At 42.8% G+C, this 22,991-nt stretch overlaps 1 protein-coding gene across 1 annotated transcript in view; it reads left to right on the forward strand.

Annotated features, from left to right (window-relative positions):
- Positions 1 to 22,991, forward strand: part of LOC136874437 (retinoid-inducible serine carboxypeptidase-like) — a 130,312-nt gene that overhangs the window by 41,813 nt on the left and 65,508 nt on the right. Inside the window, exons 6-7 of the mRNA XM_068227802.1 lie at positions 11,080 to 11,226; positions 17,748 to 17,924. Coding sequence (XP_068083903.1) covers positions 11,080 to 11,226; positions 17,748 to 17,924 — 324 coding nt within the window. The remainder of the gene's footprint in view (positions 1 to 11,079; positions 11,227 to 17,747; positions 17,925 to 22,991) is intronic.

A 22,991-nucleotide genomic window follows, 5' to 3' on the forward strand; every position in this document is an offset into this window, starting at 1 on the left:
TATTATGAGTATAAGATGTTGAGGGTGATTTATCTGTCGGATGGAGGCGTTAAGCCTTGTGCAGGCTTCTTCGGTAGGAGTAGTCTATGTGCCGGCACCGGGTTTTACCCTCTCCCTACGGTAGTATATTACATTCTTAGGTAGTTTCGAGGGCGTGCAAAAAGCCAGCATTAAGTAAGGGCTGTTGATGGAGGGGTGTTAAACCTTGTACAGGCTCCTTCAACAGGAGTAGCCTACATGCCGGCGTCGTGCAGACTCTTTCGATAGGAGTGGGCTATATGCTGGCACTGTGTTTTAACCTCTCCGTACAATCATGATATTTTTATGTTAGGAACTTACACGAGCTAAATGCTACACACCGCTAAGAAGACGTTCCGTGAGTTACAAGTGGCTTATCAGCACACAGTGTCTTCGTTCAAGGTTACTACACCCGGAAGATGAGTGTACAATTTCAGCCAACACATACATTCCGCACCTCGCTCTGAATGACTGCGCCGATACAACTTCAAAGGTAGTGTTCTATGCAGTAGAACAAAAATGTAACCCATAACCCGTTCCTAAAGCTTAAAACTGTAAATGTTTGAAGCTCCTGTTTCTGCAGCTAGATGTGGTTCCTAACGTAGCAGGGCCGGGATTAAAAATATGTTTTAAAGCCGAGTGCCTCCTCCTGACGCAGGAGTTTAAATCGCAAGAATTTGTTTTACGACCGGTTGCCCTTCCTGACGCGAGATTTTAAATCACAAGAATCCGTTTTACAACAGGATGCCCTTCTAGGATTTTAAAAAGCAGTATCAAGCCTCTTACATCATACACTATTGTTTTACGGTACGGCCGGTTGCCCTTCCTGACGCGAGATTTTAAATCACAAGAATCTGTCTTACAACTGGATGCCCTCCTAGGATTTTAAATAGCAGTATCTAGCCTCTTACATCATACAGTATTGTTTTCGACCGGTTGCCCTTCCTGACGTCAAAGAACTGGGATTAAGAATCTGTTTTACAACTAGATGCTCTTTTTAACACGAGAATCGGGGTTTTACAGCTAGATAATCTTCTTAGTGCAGGAACTAAGATTTTAAATCGCTGCATCACGAACTATTGATTTTCTGCCGGATGACCTTCCTGACGCAAAACTAAGATTTTAAATCGCAAGAATTTGTTTTAAGACTAGTTGCCCTTCCTGACGCAAAACTGGCAGTATCTAGCCTCTTACATCATACACTATTGTTTTCGACCGGTTACCCTTCTTGACGTCAAAGAACTGGGATTAAGAATCTGTTTTACAACTAGATGCTCTTTTTAACACGAGAATCTGGGTTTTACAGCTAGATGCACTTCTTAGATTTTAAATCGCTGAATCATGAACTATTATTTTACAGCCGGATGCCCTTCCTGACGCAAAACTAAGATTTTAAATCGCAAGAATTTGTTTTAAGACTAGTTGCCGTTCCTGACGCAAAACTGGCAGTATCTAGCCTCTTACATCATACACTATTGTTTTCGAACGGTTACCCTTCCTGGCGTCAAAGAACTCGGATTAAGAAACTGTTTTACAACTAGTTACCCTTTCTAACACGAGAATCGGGGATTTACAGCTAGATGCTCTTCTTAGATTTTAAATCGCTGTATCACGAACTATTGTTTTACAGCCGGATGCCCTTCCTGACGCAAAACTAAGATTTTAAATCGCAAGAATTTGTTTTAAGACTAGTTGCCGTTCCTGACGCAAAACTGGCAGTATCTAGCCTCTTACATCATACACTATTGTTTTCGAACGGTTACCCTTCCTGGCGTCAAAGAACTGGGATCAATAAACTGTTTTACAACTAGTTACCCTTTCTAACACGAGAATCGGGAATTTACAGCTAGATGCTCTTCTTAGATTTTAAATCGCTGTATCACGAACTATTGTTTTACAGCCGGATGCCCTTCCTGACGCAAAACTAAGATTTTAAATCACAAGAATTTGTTTTAAGACTAGTTGCCGTTCCTGACGCAAAACTGGCAGTATCTAGCCTCTTACATCATACACTATTGTTTTCGACCGGTTGCCCTTCCTGACGTCAAAGAACTGGGATTAAGAATTTTTAACAACAAGTTGCCCTTTCTAACATGAGAATCGGGGATTTACAGCTAGATGCTCGCCGGATGCCCTTCCTGACGGCATAAGTTGCCAGGATTTGAATCGCGGTATCCATCATTGTGTCTGACTTGCGTGTATGCAAGCTCACGCGTATTTTTTTGCTGAGATATCATGCTACTTCCGTTCGCCAGCTATAGCGAAAACTCGCTGTACTGCGTCTATTTCGTCTTACAACTTAGAGGAGACAACATGTGTACATATAATTTATGATCTTTCACCCCCTATTTTTTTTAAAAAACATGTAAGTATGTAGTATCTCGCAACATTCTTATCCGTGTGTGTATGTGTTTCGAGAAAAAAAGTAACGTGTATCAGTGTTCTAGTCGTGTTGCAATTACTAAGCGAGTGACCCGAGCGAGTTGGCTACGCAGTGTGCTTTCTTGATTTTCGTATGAGATATATCAGTGTATTCGCAATTACTAAGCGTCTTAGCAGTGCGATGAACGAGTTAGCTACGCGGTATAGATTTTTATTTTTTATTTTCGTACTAAGCAAATCACTTGAAGTGTTGCCGAGTTAGCTATGCGATATGTGCACAGTGTGTTTTTGATTTTCATACTAGGCAAGTGATAGGCGAGATAGCTATGCGATTTGTGCACAGTGTGTGTTTTTTATTTTTACACTAGGTAAATCATTGAAGTTGTACTTTTGCTCTGAACACATCAAACAATGTTCTTACAGTGTTCGATTCTAGTCTTGCTATGTTTCAATCTAATTTTCTTAGAACAAAGGTATCACCTAACATGTTGTATCATATCACATGTTAAGGTTAACGACATCGAGTGCAGTGTTCGATTCTAGTCTTGTTATGTTTCAATCTAATTTTCTTAGAACAAATGTATCCCCTAACATGTTGTATCGAGTACAGTGTTCGGTTCTAGTCTTGTTATGTTTCAATCTAATTTTCTTAGAACAAAGATATCCCCTGACATGTTGTACAGTGTTCGGTTCTACTTGTTTAGTGTATCTGAACACATCGATCGATGTTCTGATCACATGTTAAAGTTAACGACATCGAGTGTAGTGTTCGATTCTAGTCTTGTTATGTTTCAATCTAATTTTCTTAGAACAAAGGTATCCCCTAACATGTTGTACAGTGTTCGGTTCTACTTGTTTAGTGACCTGAACACGTCAATCAATGTTCTGATCACATGTTAAGGTTAACGACATCGAGTGCAGTGTTCGATTCTAGTCTTGTTATATTTCAATCTGATCTTCTTAGAACAAAGGTATCCCCTAACATGTTGTATTAAGTACAGCGTTCGATTCTACTTATGTAGTGTTCTGAACACACCAGACAATGTTTTAATCACATGTTGAAGTTAACGACATCGAGTGCAGTGTTCGATTCAAGTCTTGTTATGTTTCTTTCGTAATCCGCAAGTCTAAACATGCATATCGCTGCACACTCTTGCCTTCGCGATGCGTGTTCGATAAAGTTATGCCTTGACAGAGGAGGAGGAAGAGCAGGAGGTAGAGGAGGTGTCGTATAGGCTCCTTCAAGATAGTAAATGAGAGGTTAGGTTAGCGAATGCACTAATGTTTAATGATGATAGCTAACGGAATTTCAAATTATCCGTCACCACAATTCAAAGGGATAGCAGCACGATGCTCTGTTGATTAAAGATGGCATCTAGATAGAATTTCAAATTGCCGTCACCACATGTTAAATGTATGTAGCTAGAGATAGCAGCACGATGCTCTGTTGAATAAAGATGGCGGATGATAGCTAACGGAAGGTTTTTTCAAATTATCCGCCACCACATGTTAAATGTATGTAGCTAAAGATAGCAGTACGAAGCTTTGTTGATTAAAGGTGACGGATGACATGTAACAGAACTTTTCAAATTGCCCGCTACTACAGAGAGCAGCACGGCGCTCTGTTGATTAAAGATGGTGGATGACAGCTGACGAAATTACCCGCATGATAGCAGCACAGTGCTCTATTGATTAAAGATGGCGGATGATAGCTGTCAAAAAAGCACGTGGCTTTGTTTACTAAACAAGAGCACGTGGAATTTGCCACCACCACATTTCAAAGGTAACTAGCTAAAGAGTGCAGCACTGAGGTTTGTGATGCAAGATGGCGGATGACAGCTGTCAAAAAGCACGTGAGTTTGTAAAGCACGTGGAATTTGCCACCGGCATAAAGAGGGCAGCACGGTGCTCTCTGGCGGTTGACAGCTGTCAGAAAAGCACATGGGTTTGTTTCCAAACAAGAGCGCGTAGAATTTACCACCCCCACATAGAGGGCAGCACGTTGCTCTCTGGATTAAAGATGGCGGATGATAGCTGTCAAAAAAAGCGCATAGGTTTGTTTCCAAACAAGAGCATAAAGATTTTTCAAATTGCCTCCACTACATTTCAAAGGTATCTAGCTAAAGAGTGAAGCACTGAGGTTTGTGATGCAAGATGGCGGATGACAGCTGTGACGTACCACATTTCATAGGTAACTAGCTAAAGAGGGCAGCACGGTGCTCTCTGGATTAAAGATGGCGGATGACAGCTGCACGTGGCTTTGTTTCCAAACAAGAGCATAAAGAATTTCTCAAATTGCCGCCACTACATTTCAAAGGTATCTAGCTAAAGAGTGCAGCACTGAGGTTTGCGATGCAAGATGGCGGATGACAGCTGTGACGTACCACATTTGAAAGGTAAGTAGCTAAGGAAGGCAGCACGGTGCTCTATGGATTAAAGATGGCGGATTGCAGCTGCACGTGGATTTGTTTACAAACAAGAGCATAAAGAATTTCTCAAATTACCGCCACTACATTTCAAAGGTATCTAGCTAAAGAGTGCAGCACTGAGGTTTCGGATGCAAGATGGCGGATGACAGCTGTGACGTACCACATTTCAAAGGTAAGTAGCTAAAGAGGGCAGCACTGCGCTCTATAGATTAAAGATTGCGGATGACAGCTGCACGTGGATTTGTTTATCTCACGCTAGTGAGGTTAAGTTGGTAGCACTAAGGTTTAGGCCCGCCAAGATGGCAGCACTGCGGATGACAGGTGACGAATTTGCAGCTACTGCGATAAAGAGGGCAGCACGGTGCTCTGTAGTTTAAAGATGGCGGATGACAGCTGTCAAAAAAGCACGTGGATTTGTTTATCTCACGCTAGTTAGGTTAAGTTGGTACTACTGAGGTTTAGGCCCGTCAAGATGGCAGTACTGAGGTTAGCGATGCGTTGTTGTCTGTCAAAAAGCACGTGGCTGTCAAAAAGCACGTGGCTGTCAAAAAGCACGTGGCTTTGTTTACCTCGCGCTAGTTAGGTTAAGTTGGTACTACTGAGGTTTAGGCCCGTCAAGATGGCAGTACTGAGGTTAGCGATGCCTTGTTGTCGATGACAGCTGTCACAAAGCACCTGGCTTTGTTTACAAATTCATATTTCCCGCGGGTGGTGGAGGAGACCTCTGGGAGGCCTCTGGCTGTGGTGGTGGTGGAGGTGGCCTCTGGGAGCCGGAGGAGGTGGTGGCGCCAGAATCCCTGTATTATACTACTGACGCGGACAAGCCTGTCTTCGACTGTCAAAATTAGTATGCGAAATGCAATTGAAGTCCTCGATGCAAGAACCGGACATCTCCAAAGTATAAAACTTTTCAGCAGACACAAAGAACTTCATAAAATAATTGTACGTTGAAACAGTAAGGGTTATCAACTAACACTAGCTAGAAGCAGTATTAACGTACATATTGAAGTGGAAATGATATGGGTTGTGTTACTGGACTCCTCTCAGTTTATTCACACAACCGCTGGAGCCAGGGGCGGATCTACTATAAGGGCCACAGGAGCCGGGCCCCACCTTTCTAATCCTTTGTAATTTATTATTTGTAGCGAATATGATATTCAAAGCTAATAGTCCGTCAATGGCCTTAGGGTCACTTCACACTAAGCGACAGGAATCGGCGACTGGAATTAGCTACAGAGTAGTAGTGATGGGACATTCGATTCATTTTACTGAATCGATTCATTTAATTCCGTTCACGTTACTGAATCGATACAGTGATCCGATTCACGGCACATTAGTCACCGCTCCTGCTGCATCTGTGTAGTATGTACTGGTAAGACAGCAGCAACAGCATTCAATGTTCGCTGCTGCCATCTGGTCTTCATACTTTGAACTCCTTTCTTAGAAAAAAAAATGCTAGTCACTCTAACACATCGAAGGTTTCCGGCGACGCGGGATGGGAAAGGTCTAGGATTAGGAACGTAGCAGCCATGGCCTTAATTACGGTACAGTCCCAGCATTTCCTAGTGTGAAAATGGGGAACTACGGAAAACCATCTTAACGGCTGCCGACGGTGGGATTTGAACCCACCATCCCACGAATGCAAGCGCATAGCTACGCGAGACTAACCGCACGTCCAACTCGCTTAGTCATTTTTGAAAATATGTATTTTTCTATCAGCTAAGGATTTTTTTTAAATCGTCATATTTTGTATAGGCTACCCGAGATGTACAGCAGCCCGCTGGTTTTCTGATTCAACATACTGTTGGTTAAGTTATTGCGTCAGTCGGCTCACTTACTGTCCACATATGATTGAAGTCTTGTGCAACGATGGGACATACGAACTGAGAGAATACTGAGCCGTTCTTCCCAATATAAAGCAGGTACTTTTGAGTGGTCATGAGCATGACTCATAGTCATAGGGCAGGCTAGAGTCGAGTTTAATTGTCAAATGTCAACTAAGTTATAATACTAAGATTCATTAAACTAATAAATAGTATAACCTAATAGCCTACCTACTTACTAGCTACTTCAAAATTATGTTTTGACTACCTTTCTAACAGTGCAAATAAATCCATCTATTATTTAAACCTCCCTGTAAGAAGAGGACAGTGAATGCAAGTGGGTATTATTTTCAAATGAGCTGAGCTCGAGAGTCGATTATAGCATACGATTCTTTCAGTGTACCGTGGCTCTGTATGCATTGCTTCAGAGGAAGTTCGGCTCCCCGCATATGTCCCGTGTACCGATAATGAACCGTGTGTGTGTCTCACTGATCCGCGACTGCGTAACGACTCTTTCGGTGTGCCATGGCTCACTGTATGTCCAGTGTACAGTGTGCCGATAAGGAGTCGTGTGTATCTTGTGTCTCATTGAGCCGTGCTTGTTCACGATTCTTTCGGTGTGCCATGGCTCATTGTATGTCTCGCTGCACCGGAAGCTCGGCTCTCCGCCAGTGTTCAGTGTGACGTTAAGAAGCCGTGTGTATCTTGTGTCTCACTCAGCAGTGCTCGTTCACGATTCTTTTGATGTGCCATGATTCACTTTCTCGCTGCAGCGGAAGCTCGGCTCCTCGTCAACGTCCAGTAAGTGCGGCACTCAGCACTGTCCGCTGCGAGTAAGCTGAATCGTATGCCATGAGCTCGCTGTTCCTGTAAATCGATTCACTCGGACACTTGAATGAATCGATACACTGCTTCGAATCATGCATTCAGTAGCCAACACTAAAGAGTAGTTCAGGTGAATTCCGTGTCGCTGGGCGGTAGCGGGCCGTTAGTTCCGTGTCATCCACCACGCTTCCCCACGTGTTCTCAGCGGCGCATCAGTCGACTGGCTTAACATCCCACCTCGGCTGCCTGGCGGAGTGGCAGTGTTCATGGGTGATGCTGCCGAGTTCTCGCGACGTTTGGGTCCAGTGGAAACCGGCCTGTTGCGCTGGCTTTATTTCACGTTGGCTATGCGCGGAAGTGTGATTATTGCGGTACGGCAGTTCTCAATAATTGTTTGGTGGAAAAGCGAGTGTCTAATTTAAGATTAACCGAGTGGATTGTTTATTGAAAACTCTCTTCAATTCATTAGGTCTAGAAGAAAAGTTTCAAATTACGCGTTTAGGTGCTTACCAACCAAATGATATCACGTTGTCTCAACTTGATGGCAAGGAGAAGAGGACTTTCTGTAATCCTTGGTTCAGTAAAAATTCAGATCAACAGTGAGTGAAGAGAAGCAAAATCTGTTTTGTTTTTATTGAGTGGTATTTCGTTAAAGGCGGAATTAGAATGAAAATGGAACAACAACTGGATAACGATCAATATGGCTTTAGAACAAAGAAAGGTACTTGGGAGGCTGTATTACCATTACGTCAAATTCTGGAAAGAAGGATAGAAGTCAACAGGAAAACTTATGTGTCATTTATTGACTTGAAAAAAGTTTTCGATAATGTTGAGTGGAAATTGATTTTTCAAGTAATGAGGAATATGAGACTTAACTGGAAAGACAGGCGCCTTATTCTGAATCTATATAAAGTTCAAACCACAGAAGTTAATATGAAGGTTAATAGAAGAGAAGCAAACATTAGAAGGGGAGTACGACAAGGCTGCCCACTGTCACCATGTCTCTTAGGACACCACGTACTCTTGCATGATGAAAAAAAATCGATTTTTTTATTTTGGCACCATAAAATTCTTCATTCTTTTCTGAATCCAAATATATATAATTTGTTGGGGTTTAGACGTCTAAAAGTACCTTAAATTCGTGTTTTATTATAAGCGTCCCAAGCGTCACGCCTACTTTAAATGTCTTTGCCAGCTGTTTCCCGTTAATACTCATTTTTCATGTTTAGGTACCAATAACTAGGAAACCATTTAAGATAGAGGGCTAATTTTTTGTACATTAACTTTCCTAATGGAGTACTTGAATGTTAATCTATTTTCATTTCCAAAAATTAGTAGGCCTGAATTGGGAAGAGAAAAATTGATACATGTTTTTGAATAAATTTGAAAAGAAAGGGTTCGGAATTTTTTTCTTGCATTCTGTCCCAATAATAAACAAAGTGGTTACTCATCTGCCAACGTCTATTCCCAGTATGTGAACAAAATTTGAGAGTATTTGAATCAAAAACAACTGAGAAATGTGTACCTGAAGTCACTTATACAAATTTTTTTTGGAAAACGTATCTGTCCAAATTTTTATTCATTTAACACATCCTATAAAAGCAAAGTAGTACTACATGGATATAAACAGCTCAGAATATACTGCTTTTTATATGTTACAAGAATCATAGCTGTACCTTTAGCACAAAACCCAGAAAATACTTATTAAAGTGATGCCAAAAAATATACTTTGTCATCGTGTAAGAGTACGTGGTGTCCTTTTAACCTGTTTATAGAAAATACAGTTAGAGAAATGAAAGAGCATACTAAAGGGGTGAATTTTAATGGTATTCAGATGGACAGTATCCGCTATGCAGGTGAAATTTGTCTCTTAGCTAATTCTGAAAAGGATATGAGCAAGATACTAAAAACATTCAACAAATACTTAGAAAAATTTAAACTAAAAATAAATATAAAGTAATCAAAATTCATAATAGTAGACAGAAAGAAGCCTGCAGGTAGAAAACACTTAAAATTAAATAACACACCAATAGAACTATTTTGGTAATGTAATCAGCTCTGATAACAGATCCCTTTCAGAAATAAGGAAAATAATATTGGTATCAAAACAAGCCTTCTAAAATAATAAAAACCATCTCAGTTTGGAGACCAGAAGATCATATATCAAGACCTTTGTTTAGAGCTATTGTATGGGCGCGAAACCTGGACATTAGGGAAACAGGAGGAAACAAAACTTGAGGCTTCAGAAATGCCGTTTTGGAGAAGAATTACAAAAACAAGTTGGATGGATTAAAAAAAAGCAAATGACTTTGTTTTAAATAACGTAAAATTGGATCGATGTTTATTGAATGCGATAAAGAAGAGAAAAACAATGTCCCTTGGATACGTACTGAGGCATGACCCCCTTCTCCAAACCATCATTGAAGATAAAGTACCGGGAAAGTGTCCGTCTCCATGGCTAAATGGTTAGCGTGCTGGCCTTTGGCCACAGGGGTACCGGGTTCGATTTCCGGAAGGGCCGGGAATTTTAATCATGATTGGTTTCGCTGGCACGGGGGATGGATGTATGCCATCTTCATCATCATGTCATCCTTATCATGACGCGTAGGTCGCCTACGGGAGTCAAATCAAAAGACCTGCACCTGGCGATTCGAACATGTCCTTGGACACTCCCGGCACTAAAAGCCATACGCCATTTCATTTACCAGGAAAGTGACCCAGGGGATGACCAAGGTTGTCATACATCAGGAACTCCGTCTGTGAACTGGCATGTGGTTCATGTAGTAACATGAAGAGGCTAGCAGAAGATCGTCAGATGTGGCTACAGCGACAAGGCATTGCCTTTAGTAGATGATGATTATTCTTTCGTGGTGAAGGAGTGTGGTCAACGACCGGGTGTAAGGATTTGAAACATATAAGTGAACGAATTAAAACATATGAGGGAAGCGCACTACACTTAGAAAATGCCTATTTGGGACTGTTAACACTGGTGTACAAATTGACCCTGCATATAAAATCTCAATCCAGAAACATAATGAAGTATTCACAAAAAATGGACACATACTAAATAGAGTAGTAGAGTGCTTAAAATTTTGTGTAACTTACGAGTTAGCACTGAGGGGCCATAATAAAATACAGGACTCAGCACACCGTGGTAATTTCTTAGATTTGTTATATCTTCTTGGTAATCTCGACACTGTGTTAGATGAACAGCACTCGCACGTCAGTTTCTAAATATACGTCACACATTATACAAAACGAACTGTTATATTGAACGTATCAAGTGTACATTGAAGACTTGGTCAAAGATATCAACGCTGCAACTTTTATTTCTGTGCAGGTAGATGAAGCAACAGGTCAAGGTCAATTTTTTATCGTATTGTGATATACATCAAGGGCAATAAATATGTTGAAATATTCCTTTCCTTTGAAACTGTTACTCATAGGACAGCCTATGGCCTCAGTGAGGTTCTGAAAAACCGGCTTGAACCTTTCAATGCTCAGGAAAAGCTCATAGCTCAGGCTTTGGATGGAGCCGTGGTGATGAAAGGGAGTAAGGGAGGTGTTCAGGCTCTGATGCAGAATTCGTTTCCGTATGCCAGGTACGTTCATTGCTACGATCATCAACTATGGTAATGCTTGTAGCAAGAAAATAAAATCTGATAGGTTGTTCTTCGCAAACACTACAGGATTCACTACGTTCTTCTCTTCATCGCCTAAGAGAAGTGATGGAACTTTCAGTCTCGGTTGTGAGTAATGTTTATATAAACAAATCACATTTATTGGGATGATGTAACAAGAAGGGAGTGTTTTGGTTTAAAAACTTAACAATTATTTGTTTTTTCTGAAATTCTTCTATAAGATGATGAAATGAAATGTCGTATGGCTTTTATTGCCGGGATATCCCAGGAAGGGTTCGGCTCGCCAGATGCAGGTCTTTATATTTGACGCCCGTAGGCGACCTGAGTGTCGTGATGAGGGTGGAATGTTGATGAAGACAACACATACACCCAGCCCCCGTGCCATTGGAATTAACCAATTAAGGTTAAAATCCCCGACCCGGCCGGGAATCGAACCCGGGACCCTCTGAACCGAAGGCCAGTACGCTGACCGTTCAGCCAACGAGTCGGACTATGAGATGATGAAACATGTTGATATTTTGTATTACACGATTCAGATACAGAGTGCCGATGTAGTTACCATATCCAATGAATTACAACGTTCTGAATCAGCTATTTCTGAAACAAGAGACAACACTGAAAGGTATCAGGTAGATGAAGATGAATGTTCTGCTCCAACAACAAAAAAGATCTAAATAGAGCTCTGGTATAAATCTAACTGCAGATGCCAAAGATGTATATGATAGAGTGATCAACGAAATGAAAGACCGATTCCAACAGCCTCATATACTTAGTAGTTTCGATATTATTGAATTTTTAGTACAGTATAGAAGCCCATGTTTTAAAAATGCCTGTCTCAATCCCATATTCATGGCCAGACACTTTATATCGGGCCCCCCTGGCGAAATTGATCACGAGCCGCCACTGGCTGGAGCTGTCTTGAACGAATTAAAACATATCAGTGAAGCGCACTACACTTAGGAAATGCCCATAAATACAAACTATTTGGGAATGTTAACATTGGTGTACAAATTGAATCTGCATATAAAATCTCAGTCTAGAAACATAATGGAGTATTCACAAAAAGAAGAGACATACTAAATAGAGTAGTAGAGTGCTTAAAATTTGTGGAACTCACGAGTTAGCACTGAGGGGCCATAATTAAATACAGGACTCAGCAAACCGTTCTTCTATCCGTAACCTCGGTACTTGATGGGGTAGAGAGGTTAGCTCAACGCCCGGCTACTTTTGCCCCCAGGAATTAACCTGATACTCATTTCATGGTGTAGGTTGAGTGAACCTCAGGGCCATGTGCATCTCCGGAAGTGGAAATGTCGTTTCTTTTAATTTTACGACTTTCTGACGGGGATTCCAACCCACGCCCTTCCGGGTGAACCGAGCACCCCTCTTTACCACCTCGGCCAGGCAGCCCCTCGAGATTTATATACACCAAGGAAATGAGTTTCATTATTCAGCACCAACATCATCACCGGGTGTATCATCACTCCCAGTTGAAACTATCATATTTATAGAACCACAAACAGTGAGATGGAACATATTTCGAAGCTATATCTTTAACTTCCTTTGCCTTATTTGCATTGCCTTTCAAGACACTGCGATGTAGAACACACTTGATGCGTCTGGTAAGGAAAGAGTAGCTCCTGCTTTCTCCGAAACGAAGACATCCCTTCCAATAGTACTCGCATTGACACTGCACGACAGTCCATTGCTGTTTTACTCAACGTCTCTATATTTTGACACTGTCAAAGTTTCGCCTTTACGACGACATACCTTTGTTTTGAAGAAGGTTTTGAAGTGAGTTATGTAATCCAAAAACATTGCTCGTGTTACATCCTTAACAATGAACTTGCTACTCGCGTCCTATACCAGGGTACGACAATCTTATGCCACACATATACTCTCTCACTTTTAACCTTCTCGATTACACCAAAGGTGCGGTCGCAGTGGTGGAACATTGAACTATAGCTGCTGCAAGAAACAGACAGCTCCAGGAGCTGTCAGGGTTCATGGGCCGGCAGAAACAGTTAAAACAACCCCGAGAGCTCCCTTTACACTCCTACTACGCACCAAATCAGCAGAGCAGAACAATTCTTGCACCGGCAGATAGAGCATTTTTAAATAATAGCTTACAGCAAAAAACGAAATTGACAAAAAAGTGGAACTGTCTGGTTCTTGCGCCGTGCTCTTCGATTGGAAATTAGAAGTAACGTGATAATGTTTCTTAGGAATAAAAATCACACTTCCCATGACACATGCATGTCAATTATACCAGGTGAATCCGCCGCGCCGGACTTTTTCTGTTGCTGGGCATCTCAACGAACGTCACTGGCGGTGTGATGGTCGATTCTCTTTTGCCATACACCAAGCACTTACTGCATCATCACCTTTCAAAAACATGTGTGTAACAAATACGTGCCAGTTATAAGCTTTCAGTAGGGTATGAAATGAACGCTAAAAGCGATGACATACTATTAGAAAACGTGTGTGAATTTGTGAACCGAAAGTAGTTGTCCATCAAGTACGCTTTCCGGTAAACTGCTGGGTGGAATCGCCGTGGTGTCATAGGTTAAGTGGAGTGCTGCTAACACTACTGCATTTGGTAGGTAGGCTCGAATCCCAGTTGAGCCTCCTAATATAATTCGCGTTTTGTACTTCGAGAATTATCCACAAAGCCAATGTATCCGAACACCCTCACATCGAGGGTTATTTATTTAAATTTATTTATTTATTTATTTATTTATTTATTTATTTATTTATTTATTTATTTATTTATTTATTTATTTATTTATTTATTTATTTATTTATTCTTAATCTGCTTACCCTCCAGGGTTGGTTTTTCCCTCGGACTCAACGAGGGATCCCACCTCTACCGCCTCAAGGGCAGTGTCCTGGAGCGTGAGACATTGGGTCGGGGATACAACAGGGGAGGATGACCAGTACCTCACCCAGGCAGTCTCACCTGCTATGCTGAACAGGGGCCTTGATAGGGGATGGGAAGATTGGAAGGAATACACAAGGAAGAGGGAAGGAAGCGGCCGTGGCCTTAAGTTAGGTACCACCCTGGCATTTCGAAGATGGCTGAGGTGGGAACCGAACCCACAATCAGTTGACCTCCCTAGGCCGAGTGAACCCCGTTTCAGCTCTCATACCACTTCTCAAATTTCGTGGCAGAGCTGGGAAACGAACCCGGGCCTCCGGGGGTGGCAGCTAATCACTCCAACCACTACACCACAGAGACGGACCTCAGTAGTTTCACAGAAAGTAATTGGCGCCTCTCTGACAGGAACTGTTCAGGAAAGTGACGAAGTTATAAGCAAACGTCGCTCCACTCTCCTAAACATATTTGCACCGGGTGAGTTGGCCGTGCGGTTAGGGTCGCGCAGCTGTGAGCTTGCATCCGGGAGATAGTGGGTTCGAACTCCACTGTCGGCAGCCCTGAAAATGGTTTTCTGTGGTTTCCCATTTTCACACCTTAATTAAGGCCACGGCCACTTCTTTCCCACTCCTAGGCCTTTGCTGTCTCATCGTCTCCGTAAGACCTATCTGTGTCGGTGCGACGTAAAGCAAATAGCAAAAATCAACGCTTTTGCGGTTGGTTGTCATCTTTCGTGGTACAGGCGCTGAGCTTCCTGTGGGTTCTGTCTTCCTTCACCGTAGATGAGGAGTTTGTCAACATACTCACTTGCACAAGTGTCAGGCTAGTACACATTGAATATGCATGCTGCATGCTATTGGTATAATACGTCACGAATGGCCTTGTATTTGATCCTGAAAGCTTAAAATGTGAATTAAAATATTTAGCGCTCAAGGAATTCGAATCCATTTACGAACGGTACATGCGTCAGCATGTCTGCCCTTAGTCCCTGACGGTAACACTGCCTACCCATTCGCCAGAAAGCCTACTGAATGTCCATATACTTCCACTTCTCTAATTCACTCTCTTTTTCTATCAGTACACTCTTGTATTTAACGTTAATTTCATATTCTAGTTAATCTTTTAACTTGGCATATAAGTCCGTGCCTATTCTACATACGCTAACCCATTGCGCGGTCTGTGGTTAGTGGTTGTTAGTGTATCCATTACGCTGATAAGTACACCTAATCCACTACTTGATGTTGACAAACAATTCTTGTTCAGTTGCTTGGGTTATCACATCAATTCAGGAGTAATGTTCTTCTTCTTTTGCTACCGCTTTTTCCCACACCTGTGGGGTAGCGGGTGCGAACTGTGTCGCACATGTGGATTTGGCCCTATTTTACGGCCGGATGCCCTTCCTGACGCCAAGCCTATATGGGGAGATATAATCACTATTTTGTGTTTCTGTGGTGGTTGGTAGTGTGGTATGTTGTCTGAATATGATGAGGATAGTGTTGGGATGGACACATACACCCAGTCCTCGAGCCAGAAGAATTAATCAGAAGCGATTAAAATTCCAGACCCGGCCGGGAATCGAACCCGGGACCCTCTGAACCGAAGGCCAGTACGCTGACCATTCAGCCAACGAGTCGGAGTCTTTCAGGAGTAGTATTAAGACATAATCCATGGCATGAGGCAACGGGAGTTCAAAGAACATTGCGGTCCTCGCCGACCACCCTGTGACACATCAGGAGTGTCTGATGATGCATGTCTTTATTTCTTTGCAAACATTGCGTGCTATTCGTTGTATGCCACACGATTAGACTTGTGTTTAATCCTTGTAGCTCATGATATGAATAAAATGATTTGGTTACAGTGAGTTGCGCCCCCACCACCCTAATACAGACGTTGCGCCATCTCCGTACTTCGACCATTACACCACGGCAACTGTTACCTCGAGCTTATCAGAGAGCATACTTTGTGTAAAAGTACGGTACTCACCCACTTCACAAACTCACACACGTTTTCTACCAGTATTTCATCACTTCATATCCAATCGAAAGCTATAATTGGCACTTACTTTTTGCATAACCGTATGACTGTTTGATGTATTGTGTAAATACCTTTCACATAGGCCTACATACTTTTGCAGAAGTCTTCTTATGATGACGCAGTAAGTGTTTTAAAGGCAACTGTAGCTTGGTATACGGCAAAAGAGAATCGACCATCACACCACGGATGTTCGTTGAGATGCCTAACAACAGAAAAGTCAGGACTTACTATAACATTTCCTTATGAATAGCACTGTGTGTACTTGTAGATGAGAGTTGTACTGTTACGTCTAGAGGTTTGCAGTGAAAGCTACATACAGTTATCATTGACCAAACACCGGAGTGGAGAGATTTATCCCTAATCTACTGTAAGTAAAGTTTGTCCGTACGGTTCTTAACTGTGACAGACAAGGCTAAATTTAGAGGAAATTGCCTCCATTTAAGAACGAATAGTATCTCAGAATGTCTGAATCTATTCCTGAAATAAAGCTATTTCTTCCTGAATAATTAAAATTTCTGTATGAAGAATATTTTTTTCCAGCTATACCACAATCAAACTCGTTCCATTGCACAAACCAGCATTAGACTGTGAAGAAGAACATTACGACGCATCCAACTTCATGAACATCATCGCGTCCTGCAGAGTCAGTTCTAATGTAAGTTGTTGTGTTACGTTTCAGAACCTCTTGGTAATGGTGGTTTAGTCCTGCTACCTTTTGAAAATAAATTGAATTCCCATTTGGAAGCAAAAGAAGTCATTAACGAGAACAGCGCGATAGATGCGTTCATTATCGTCCATTAACACAAATTCTCCTCAAAAATGGTATCACTATGGGGCGCAGTAATTTGTCCCTGTATCGTAGAGCCGCGTCACTGCCCTACATGACCAGACTTCATGACACATAACGTCACCCCAAAACATCAGGGAATCACTATCTTGCTGCACGTGCTGGACAGTGTGTCTGAGACACGAAGCCCTACCAGATTGCCTCCAAACACGTTATCGACGATCCTCAGGAACAAGGCTTATGCGACACTCATCGGTGGAAAGGACTTTATACCAATTCTGAAGAGATGATTTGGCATAATATTTGGCTCATTTGTACCGCACCACGTGATGTCTAAGTTTGAGAGCTGGGTCTCACCATGGACGCCATGAGTGAACTACAGCCTCGTGGAACCTGAGTTGAAATGCGGTGACTTATGGCTGCCCGGATATCATTATTCAGCATTGCGTTCAGGGTTCTTCCGAGCCGAAATTCGAAGTAACGGACATCGATTGCAGTGTAGCCCTTCGACGACGACCTGTGCGAGGCAAGTCAACAGATCCTGACTCCCTGTGCGGCTTCCATGTTTGAACCATATCACTTTGACTGCGACCCACACGTCAGCAACTGCTCTTGTTGACCATCCTTTTTGACATAAATTGATTATGCCTATATGTTCACATTCTATTTCACGTTCTATTTAAAAAGTAGTAACGTTATCTTGGCAGATACTGACACTCTGGAAAAGTACTGCAAGTCCAATTATGTGCCCCTTGGTAAAATTATTACAAGTAAAAACAGATTTACAATATCCCTAACGGTTTATGAATTATTTGAAGTTAACATGTTAGCTGACTAATACCGTATAACACATGTTACAATAAATGTTATATTATTTTTGTTATTATTATTTTCAATGCGATAGTGCTACCAATAACATTATATTGTGAACAGGTAACCTTAGCCAGCAACCCACGTCGTGTGACTTTGGCACAGTCCAGCTAGCTGAATTGATGAATGGCCAAGTTAGGGACAAACTGGGAGTTCCCTCAAACTTGACCTGGACGTTCGAAAATTTAGTAGTGTACGCAGCATTAGTAGGAGACCTCATGAAGCCCGTCAACCATATAGGTGAGTAACACTGAACAGTTTCCATTTGTAATCATAATGTAATATTTGGAAGTTCTCAGGCGTCAGTCCTAATTACACTGACTGACAGAGCAAATGCAACACCAAGAAGGAGTGGTCAGAACTTTATGCCAATTGCAGGGTAGACTGACGTCACTGAGGTATGCTCATGATGTGAAATGCGCCGCTGTGCTGCGCACGTAGCAAACGATAAATGTGACACGGCGTTGGAGAATGGCCCACTTCGTACCGTGATTTCTCAGCCGACAGTCATTGTAGAACGTGTTGTCGTGTGCCACAGGACACGTGTATAGCTAAGAATGCCAGGCCGCCGTCAACGGAGGCATTTCCAGCAGACAGACGACTTTACGAGGGGTAGGGTGATCGGGCTGAGAAGGGCAGGTTGGTCGCTTCGTCAAATCGCAGCCGATACCCATAGGGATGTGTCCACGGTGCAGCGCCTGTGGCGAAGATGGTTGGCGCAGGGACATGTGGCACGTGCGAGGGGTCCAGGCGCAGCCCGAGTGACGTCAGCACGCGAGGATCGGCGCATCCGCCGCCAAGCGGTGGCAGCCCCGCACGCCACGTCAACCGCCATTCTTCAGCACGTGCAAGACACCCTGGCTGTTCCAATATCGACCAGAACAATTTCCCGTCGATTGGTTGAAGGAGGCCTGCACTCCCGGCGTCCGCTCAGAAGACTACCATTGACTCCACAGCATAGACGTGCACACCTGGCATGGTGCCGGGCTAGAGCAACTTGGATGAAGGAATGGCGGAACGTCGTGTTCTCCGATGAGTCACGCTTCTGTTCTGTCAGTGATAGTCACCGCAGACGAGTGTGGCGTCGGCGTGGAGAAAGGTCAAATCCGGCAGTAACTGTGGAGCGCCCTACCGCTAGACAACGCGGCATCATGGTTTGGGGCGCTATTGCGTATGATTCCACGTCACCTCTAGTGCGTATTCAAGGCACGTTAAATGCCCACCGCTACGTGCAGCATGTGCTGCGGCCGGTGGCACTCCCGTACCTTCAGGGGCTGCCCAATGCTCTGTTTCAGCAGGATAATGCCCGCCCACACACTGCTCGCATCTCCCAACAGGCTCTACGAGGTGTACAGATGCTTCCGTGGCCAGCGTACTCTCCGGATCTCTCACCAATCGAACACGTGTGGGAACTCATTGGACGCCGTTTGCAAACTCTGCCCCAGCCTCGTACGGACGACCAACTGTGGCAAATGGTTGACAGAGAATGGAGAACCATCCCTCAGGACACCATCCGCACTCTTATTGACTCTGTACCTCGACGTGTTTCTGCGTGCATCGCCGCTCGCGGTGGTCCTACATCCTACTGAGTCGATGCCGTGCGCATTGTGCAACCTGCATATCGGTTTGAAATAAACATCAATTATTCGTCCGTGCCGTCTCTGTTTTTTCCCCAACTTTCATCCCTTTCGAACCACTCCTCCTTGGTGTTGCATTGTCACTGTCAGTCAGTGTATATGGAAGATATATATTAAATATTTTATCTGTATAAATAAAATCGTAACGTGTGTGTGTGTGTGTGTGTGTGTGTACATTGATTGGCGAATATTCCGTAATGTTATCTGTTTCAGGTGTAATATAGACCATCTGCATAGTTTTTAGGTTTGGTGTCTGCATGTATCTTTGTTTGTTTGTTTGTCTGCTTATCAATAAAATGAAAACTACTGGATACATTTCTACCAAACTTCATATTTAGAATCCACCTGTCCTTGGGTATGTTTTAGGGCCAATATTGTTTGTAAATCCCTGAACTTACTGGTGGTTTATACGAAACCGAAAACGTGACTTTGCACACCTACAAAATATACACAGCCAAACTTAACGGAAGTCTACCTGCCTTAATGATATTCCAATTCTATTTTTTTCTCATGTGCATCATTTCGATACGAGAATTAATAAGGGAGATATAATTAACGGACAGGTTTTTACGGTATTCCCACCCGACTTAACTCAAGAGCGGGTGCGTGTACAGCGTATTTATCATAACTTCAAAACAACTGCGCCGCCTCTGTGGTGTAGTGGTTATTGTGATTATCTGCCACCGCTGAAGGCCCGGGTTCGATTCCCAGCTCTGCCACGAAATTTGAAAAATAGTCCGAGGGCTGGAACGTGGTCCATTCAGCCTCGGGAGGTCAACTGAGGAGAGGTGGATTCGAATCCCACCCCAACCATCCTGGAAGTTGTTTTCCGTGGTTTCCTACTCATCCTCCAGGTAAATGCCGGAATGGTACCTAACTTAAGGCCATGGCCGTTTCATTCCCTCTTCCTTGTCTATCCCTTCCAATCTTCCCATTTCCCCCCGCAAGGCCCCTGTTCAGCATAGCAGGTGAGGCCGACTGGGCGAGGTACTGGTCATACTCCCTAGTTGTATCCCCGACCCAGAGTCGGAAGCTCCAGGACACACGCCCTTGAGGCGATAGAGGTGATATCCCTCGCTGAGTCCGAGGGAAAATCCGACCCTGGAGGTAAACAGATAAAGAAGAAGAAGGAAACTACTGAAGATATTTCAACCAAACTTTATATTTAGCACCCACCTGTCCATAGATAGGTTTTAAGGTCAATACCGTTTCAATTTCCCGGAATAGACTTGGGGTTTATAGGGAACCGAAACAGTGATTTTACTCTCCCACAATATATACAAGCCCAACCTGACTGGATATCGACTAACCTTGATGGAAATCCATTTCTAGAACAGGTCTTTCTCACGTGCATTTTTTCGACAGGAGGATTAATAAGGGAGATATCATGAACGGTCGGTTTTGCAGGCAAAGTCCAGCGAACATAGCCAAAAATGTGTTGTACGTGGAGAAGATTTCTTCTTCTTCTTTTTCTACCGCTTTTTCCAACACCTGTGGAGTCGCGGGTGCGGACTGTGTCACACACACACACACACACACACACACACACACACACACACACACACACACACACACACACACACACACACACACACACACACACATATACATATATATGTATGTATGTATGTATGTATGTATGTATGTATGTATGTATGTATGTATGTATGTATGTATGTATGTATGTGGATTTGGCACTGTTTTACGGCCGGATGCCCCTTCCTGACGCCAACCCTATATGGAGGAATTTAATCACTATTACGTGTTTTTGTGGTGGTTGGTAGTGTGGTATGTTGTCTGAATATGATGAGAAGAGCGTTGGTACGGACACTTACACCCGGTCCCCGAGCCAGAAGAATTAATCAGAAGCGATCCCCGACCGCGAGTTGGCCGTGCGGTTAAGAGCGCGCAGCTGTGAGCTCGCATCCGGGAGATAGTGGGTTCGAACCCCACTGCCGGCAGCCCTGAAAATGGTTTTCGGTGGTTTCCCATTTTCACACCAGGCTGTACCTCGATTAAGGCGATGGCCGATTCCTTCCCATTCCTAGGCCTTTCCTGTCCCATCGTCGCCATAAGACCTATGTGTGTCGGTGCGACGTAAAGCAACTAGCAGAAAAAATCCCCGAGCTGGCCCGGGAATCTCTGAACCGAAGGCCAGTACGCTGAACATTCAGCCAACGAGTCGGCGTGGAGCAGATTCCTTATCTATCTATATAAATAAATAAAATCGTAACGACCGTGTGTCTGCACGTTGACATTTTAGCGAAATTTTCGAACAGCTATCCCCTTAAGGGGTAAACATGACCATCTGCATATTTTTTAGCTATAGTTTTCTGATAATCCTAAATTGTACCCCCCTCGTCCAAAATCAAGATTGCGGCACACTCTGCCAGATGAGCCAGAAAATTGAAATTAGGCAAAATAATACGTTTTAGACTGTAACCGCCGGAAAACTTCCAAGTTCTTAAAATTTTTTACTTTTTATCCCCGAAGAATATCGAAATTTGGAGGCAGTTTTAATGACGGTACAGACTGGGAAAGTCCTATCACAAAACGAATGGCACAATCTGAGGTCAATTTGGAGTGATCTACAACTTTGCTCCTATGACTTTTTGTCGTCTCTCTCTCCCCTATGCGTTAGATTGGCTGTAAATTTTGTTCGTAAATTTTGCGCTTTTTACACACATATTACACAGTTTGGCACACATATAGGAAAGATAGTCATAGAATTTGCCACGCGTATTGACAGGACCAATGGCTATATGCGAACCAATTTTCATGATTCTAGCTTCCACATAAGTATGTGAAAAATAATGTAAAATGTTAAAAATGCACCCAAATTTCACCCCATTCAAATATACTAACTCAATCGAACCAACACATATGGGAGATAGGAGAAAATGTTTTAAGACCAAACATTTAGAGAGATAAAGAGGGCGTCTGATGGTGCAAATCGTCTGTTGATATGATGTTCCGTTTAGGAGCAGTAAATCTCGAAATGAAGGTCTGCACTTACAAACGTACCCAAACTTATCTGTTATCTACATAAGTAAAATCGTAACGACCGTATATCTGTACACTGACTATGTTGGCGAAATTTTCATTCAGTTATCCGTTTCAACCGTTTCAGGTGTAATAATGACCATCCGCATATTTTTTAGCTTTGGTGTTTGTTTGTCAGTTTGTTTGTCTGTTTGTCTGTCTATAACTTGAAAACTACGGGATACATTTCTACCAAACTTCATATTTAGAATACACCTGTCCTTGGGTATGTTTTAGGGCCAATATTGTTTCTAAATCCATGAACTTACTGGGAGTTTATACGAAACCGAAACCGTGATTTTGCACTCCCACAAAATATACACGACGAAACTTAATAGAAATTTGCCTGGCTTAATGGTGCGCCCTTACTATGTCCAATAACGGCGTAAATAAAATTCCCCGACTACTCAGATGATCTCAGGGTATATTTATCGTAAAATTCGCTTAACGTGAATCCAGAAGAGTGGTGCAGTTGCTCATAATTCGTGATCCAACATTTCCGATGGACGTCTCCACACCTTTAACGCTTTAGAAAGACGAGAATCGCAACACATCATTATCAATAAACTATTCAACCATTTCAATCTATAAATAAATATATTACACCTTTTTAATCTTAACTAACTAG

This window comes from Anabrus simplex, chromosome 5, assembly GCF_040414725.1.
Source record: "Anabrus simplex isolate iqAnaSimp1 chromosome 5, ASM4041472v1, whole genome shotgun sequence".
In the NCBI taxonomy this organism is placed as follows: Eukaryota; Metazoa; Arthropoda; class Insecta; order Orthoptera; family Tettigoniidae; genus Anabrus; species Anabrus simplex.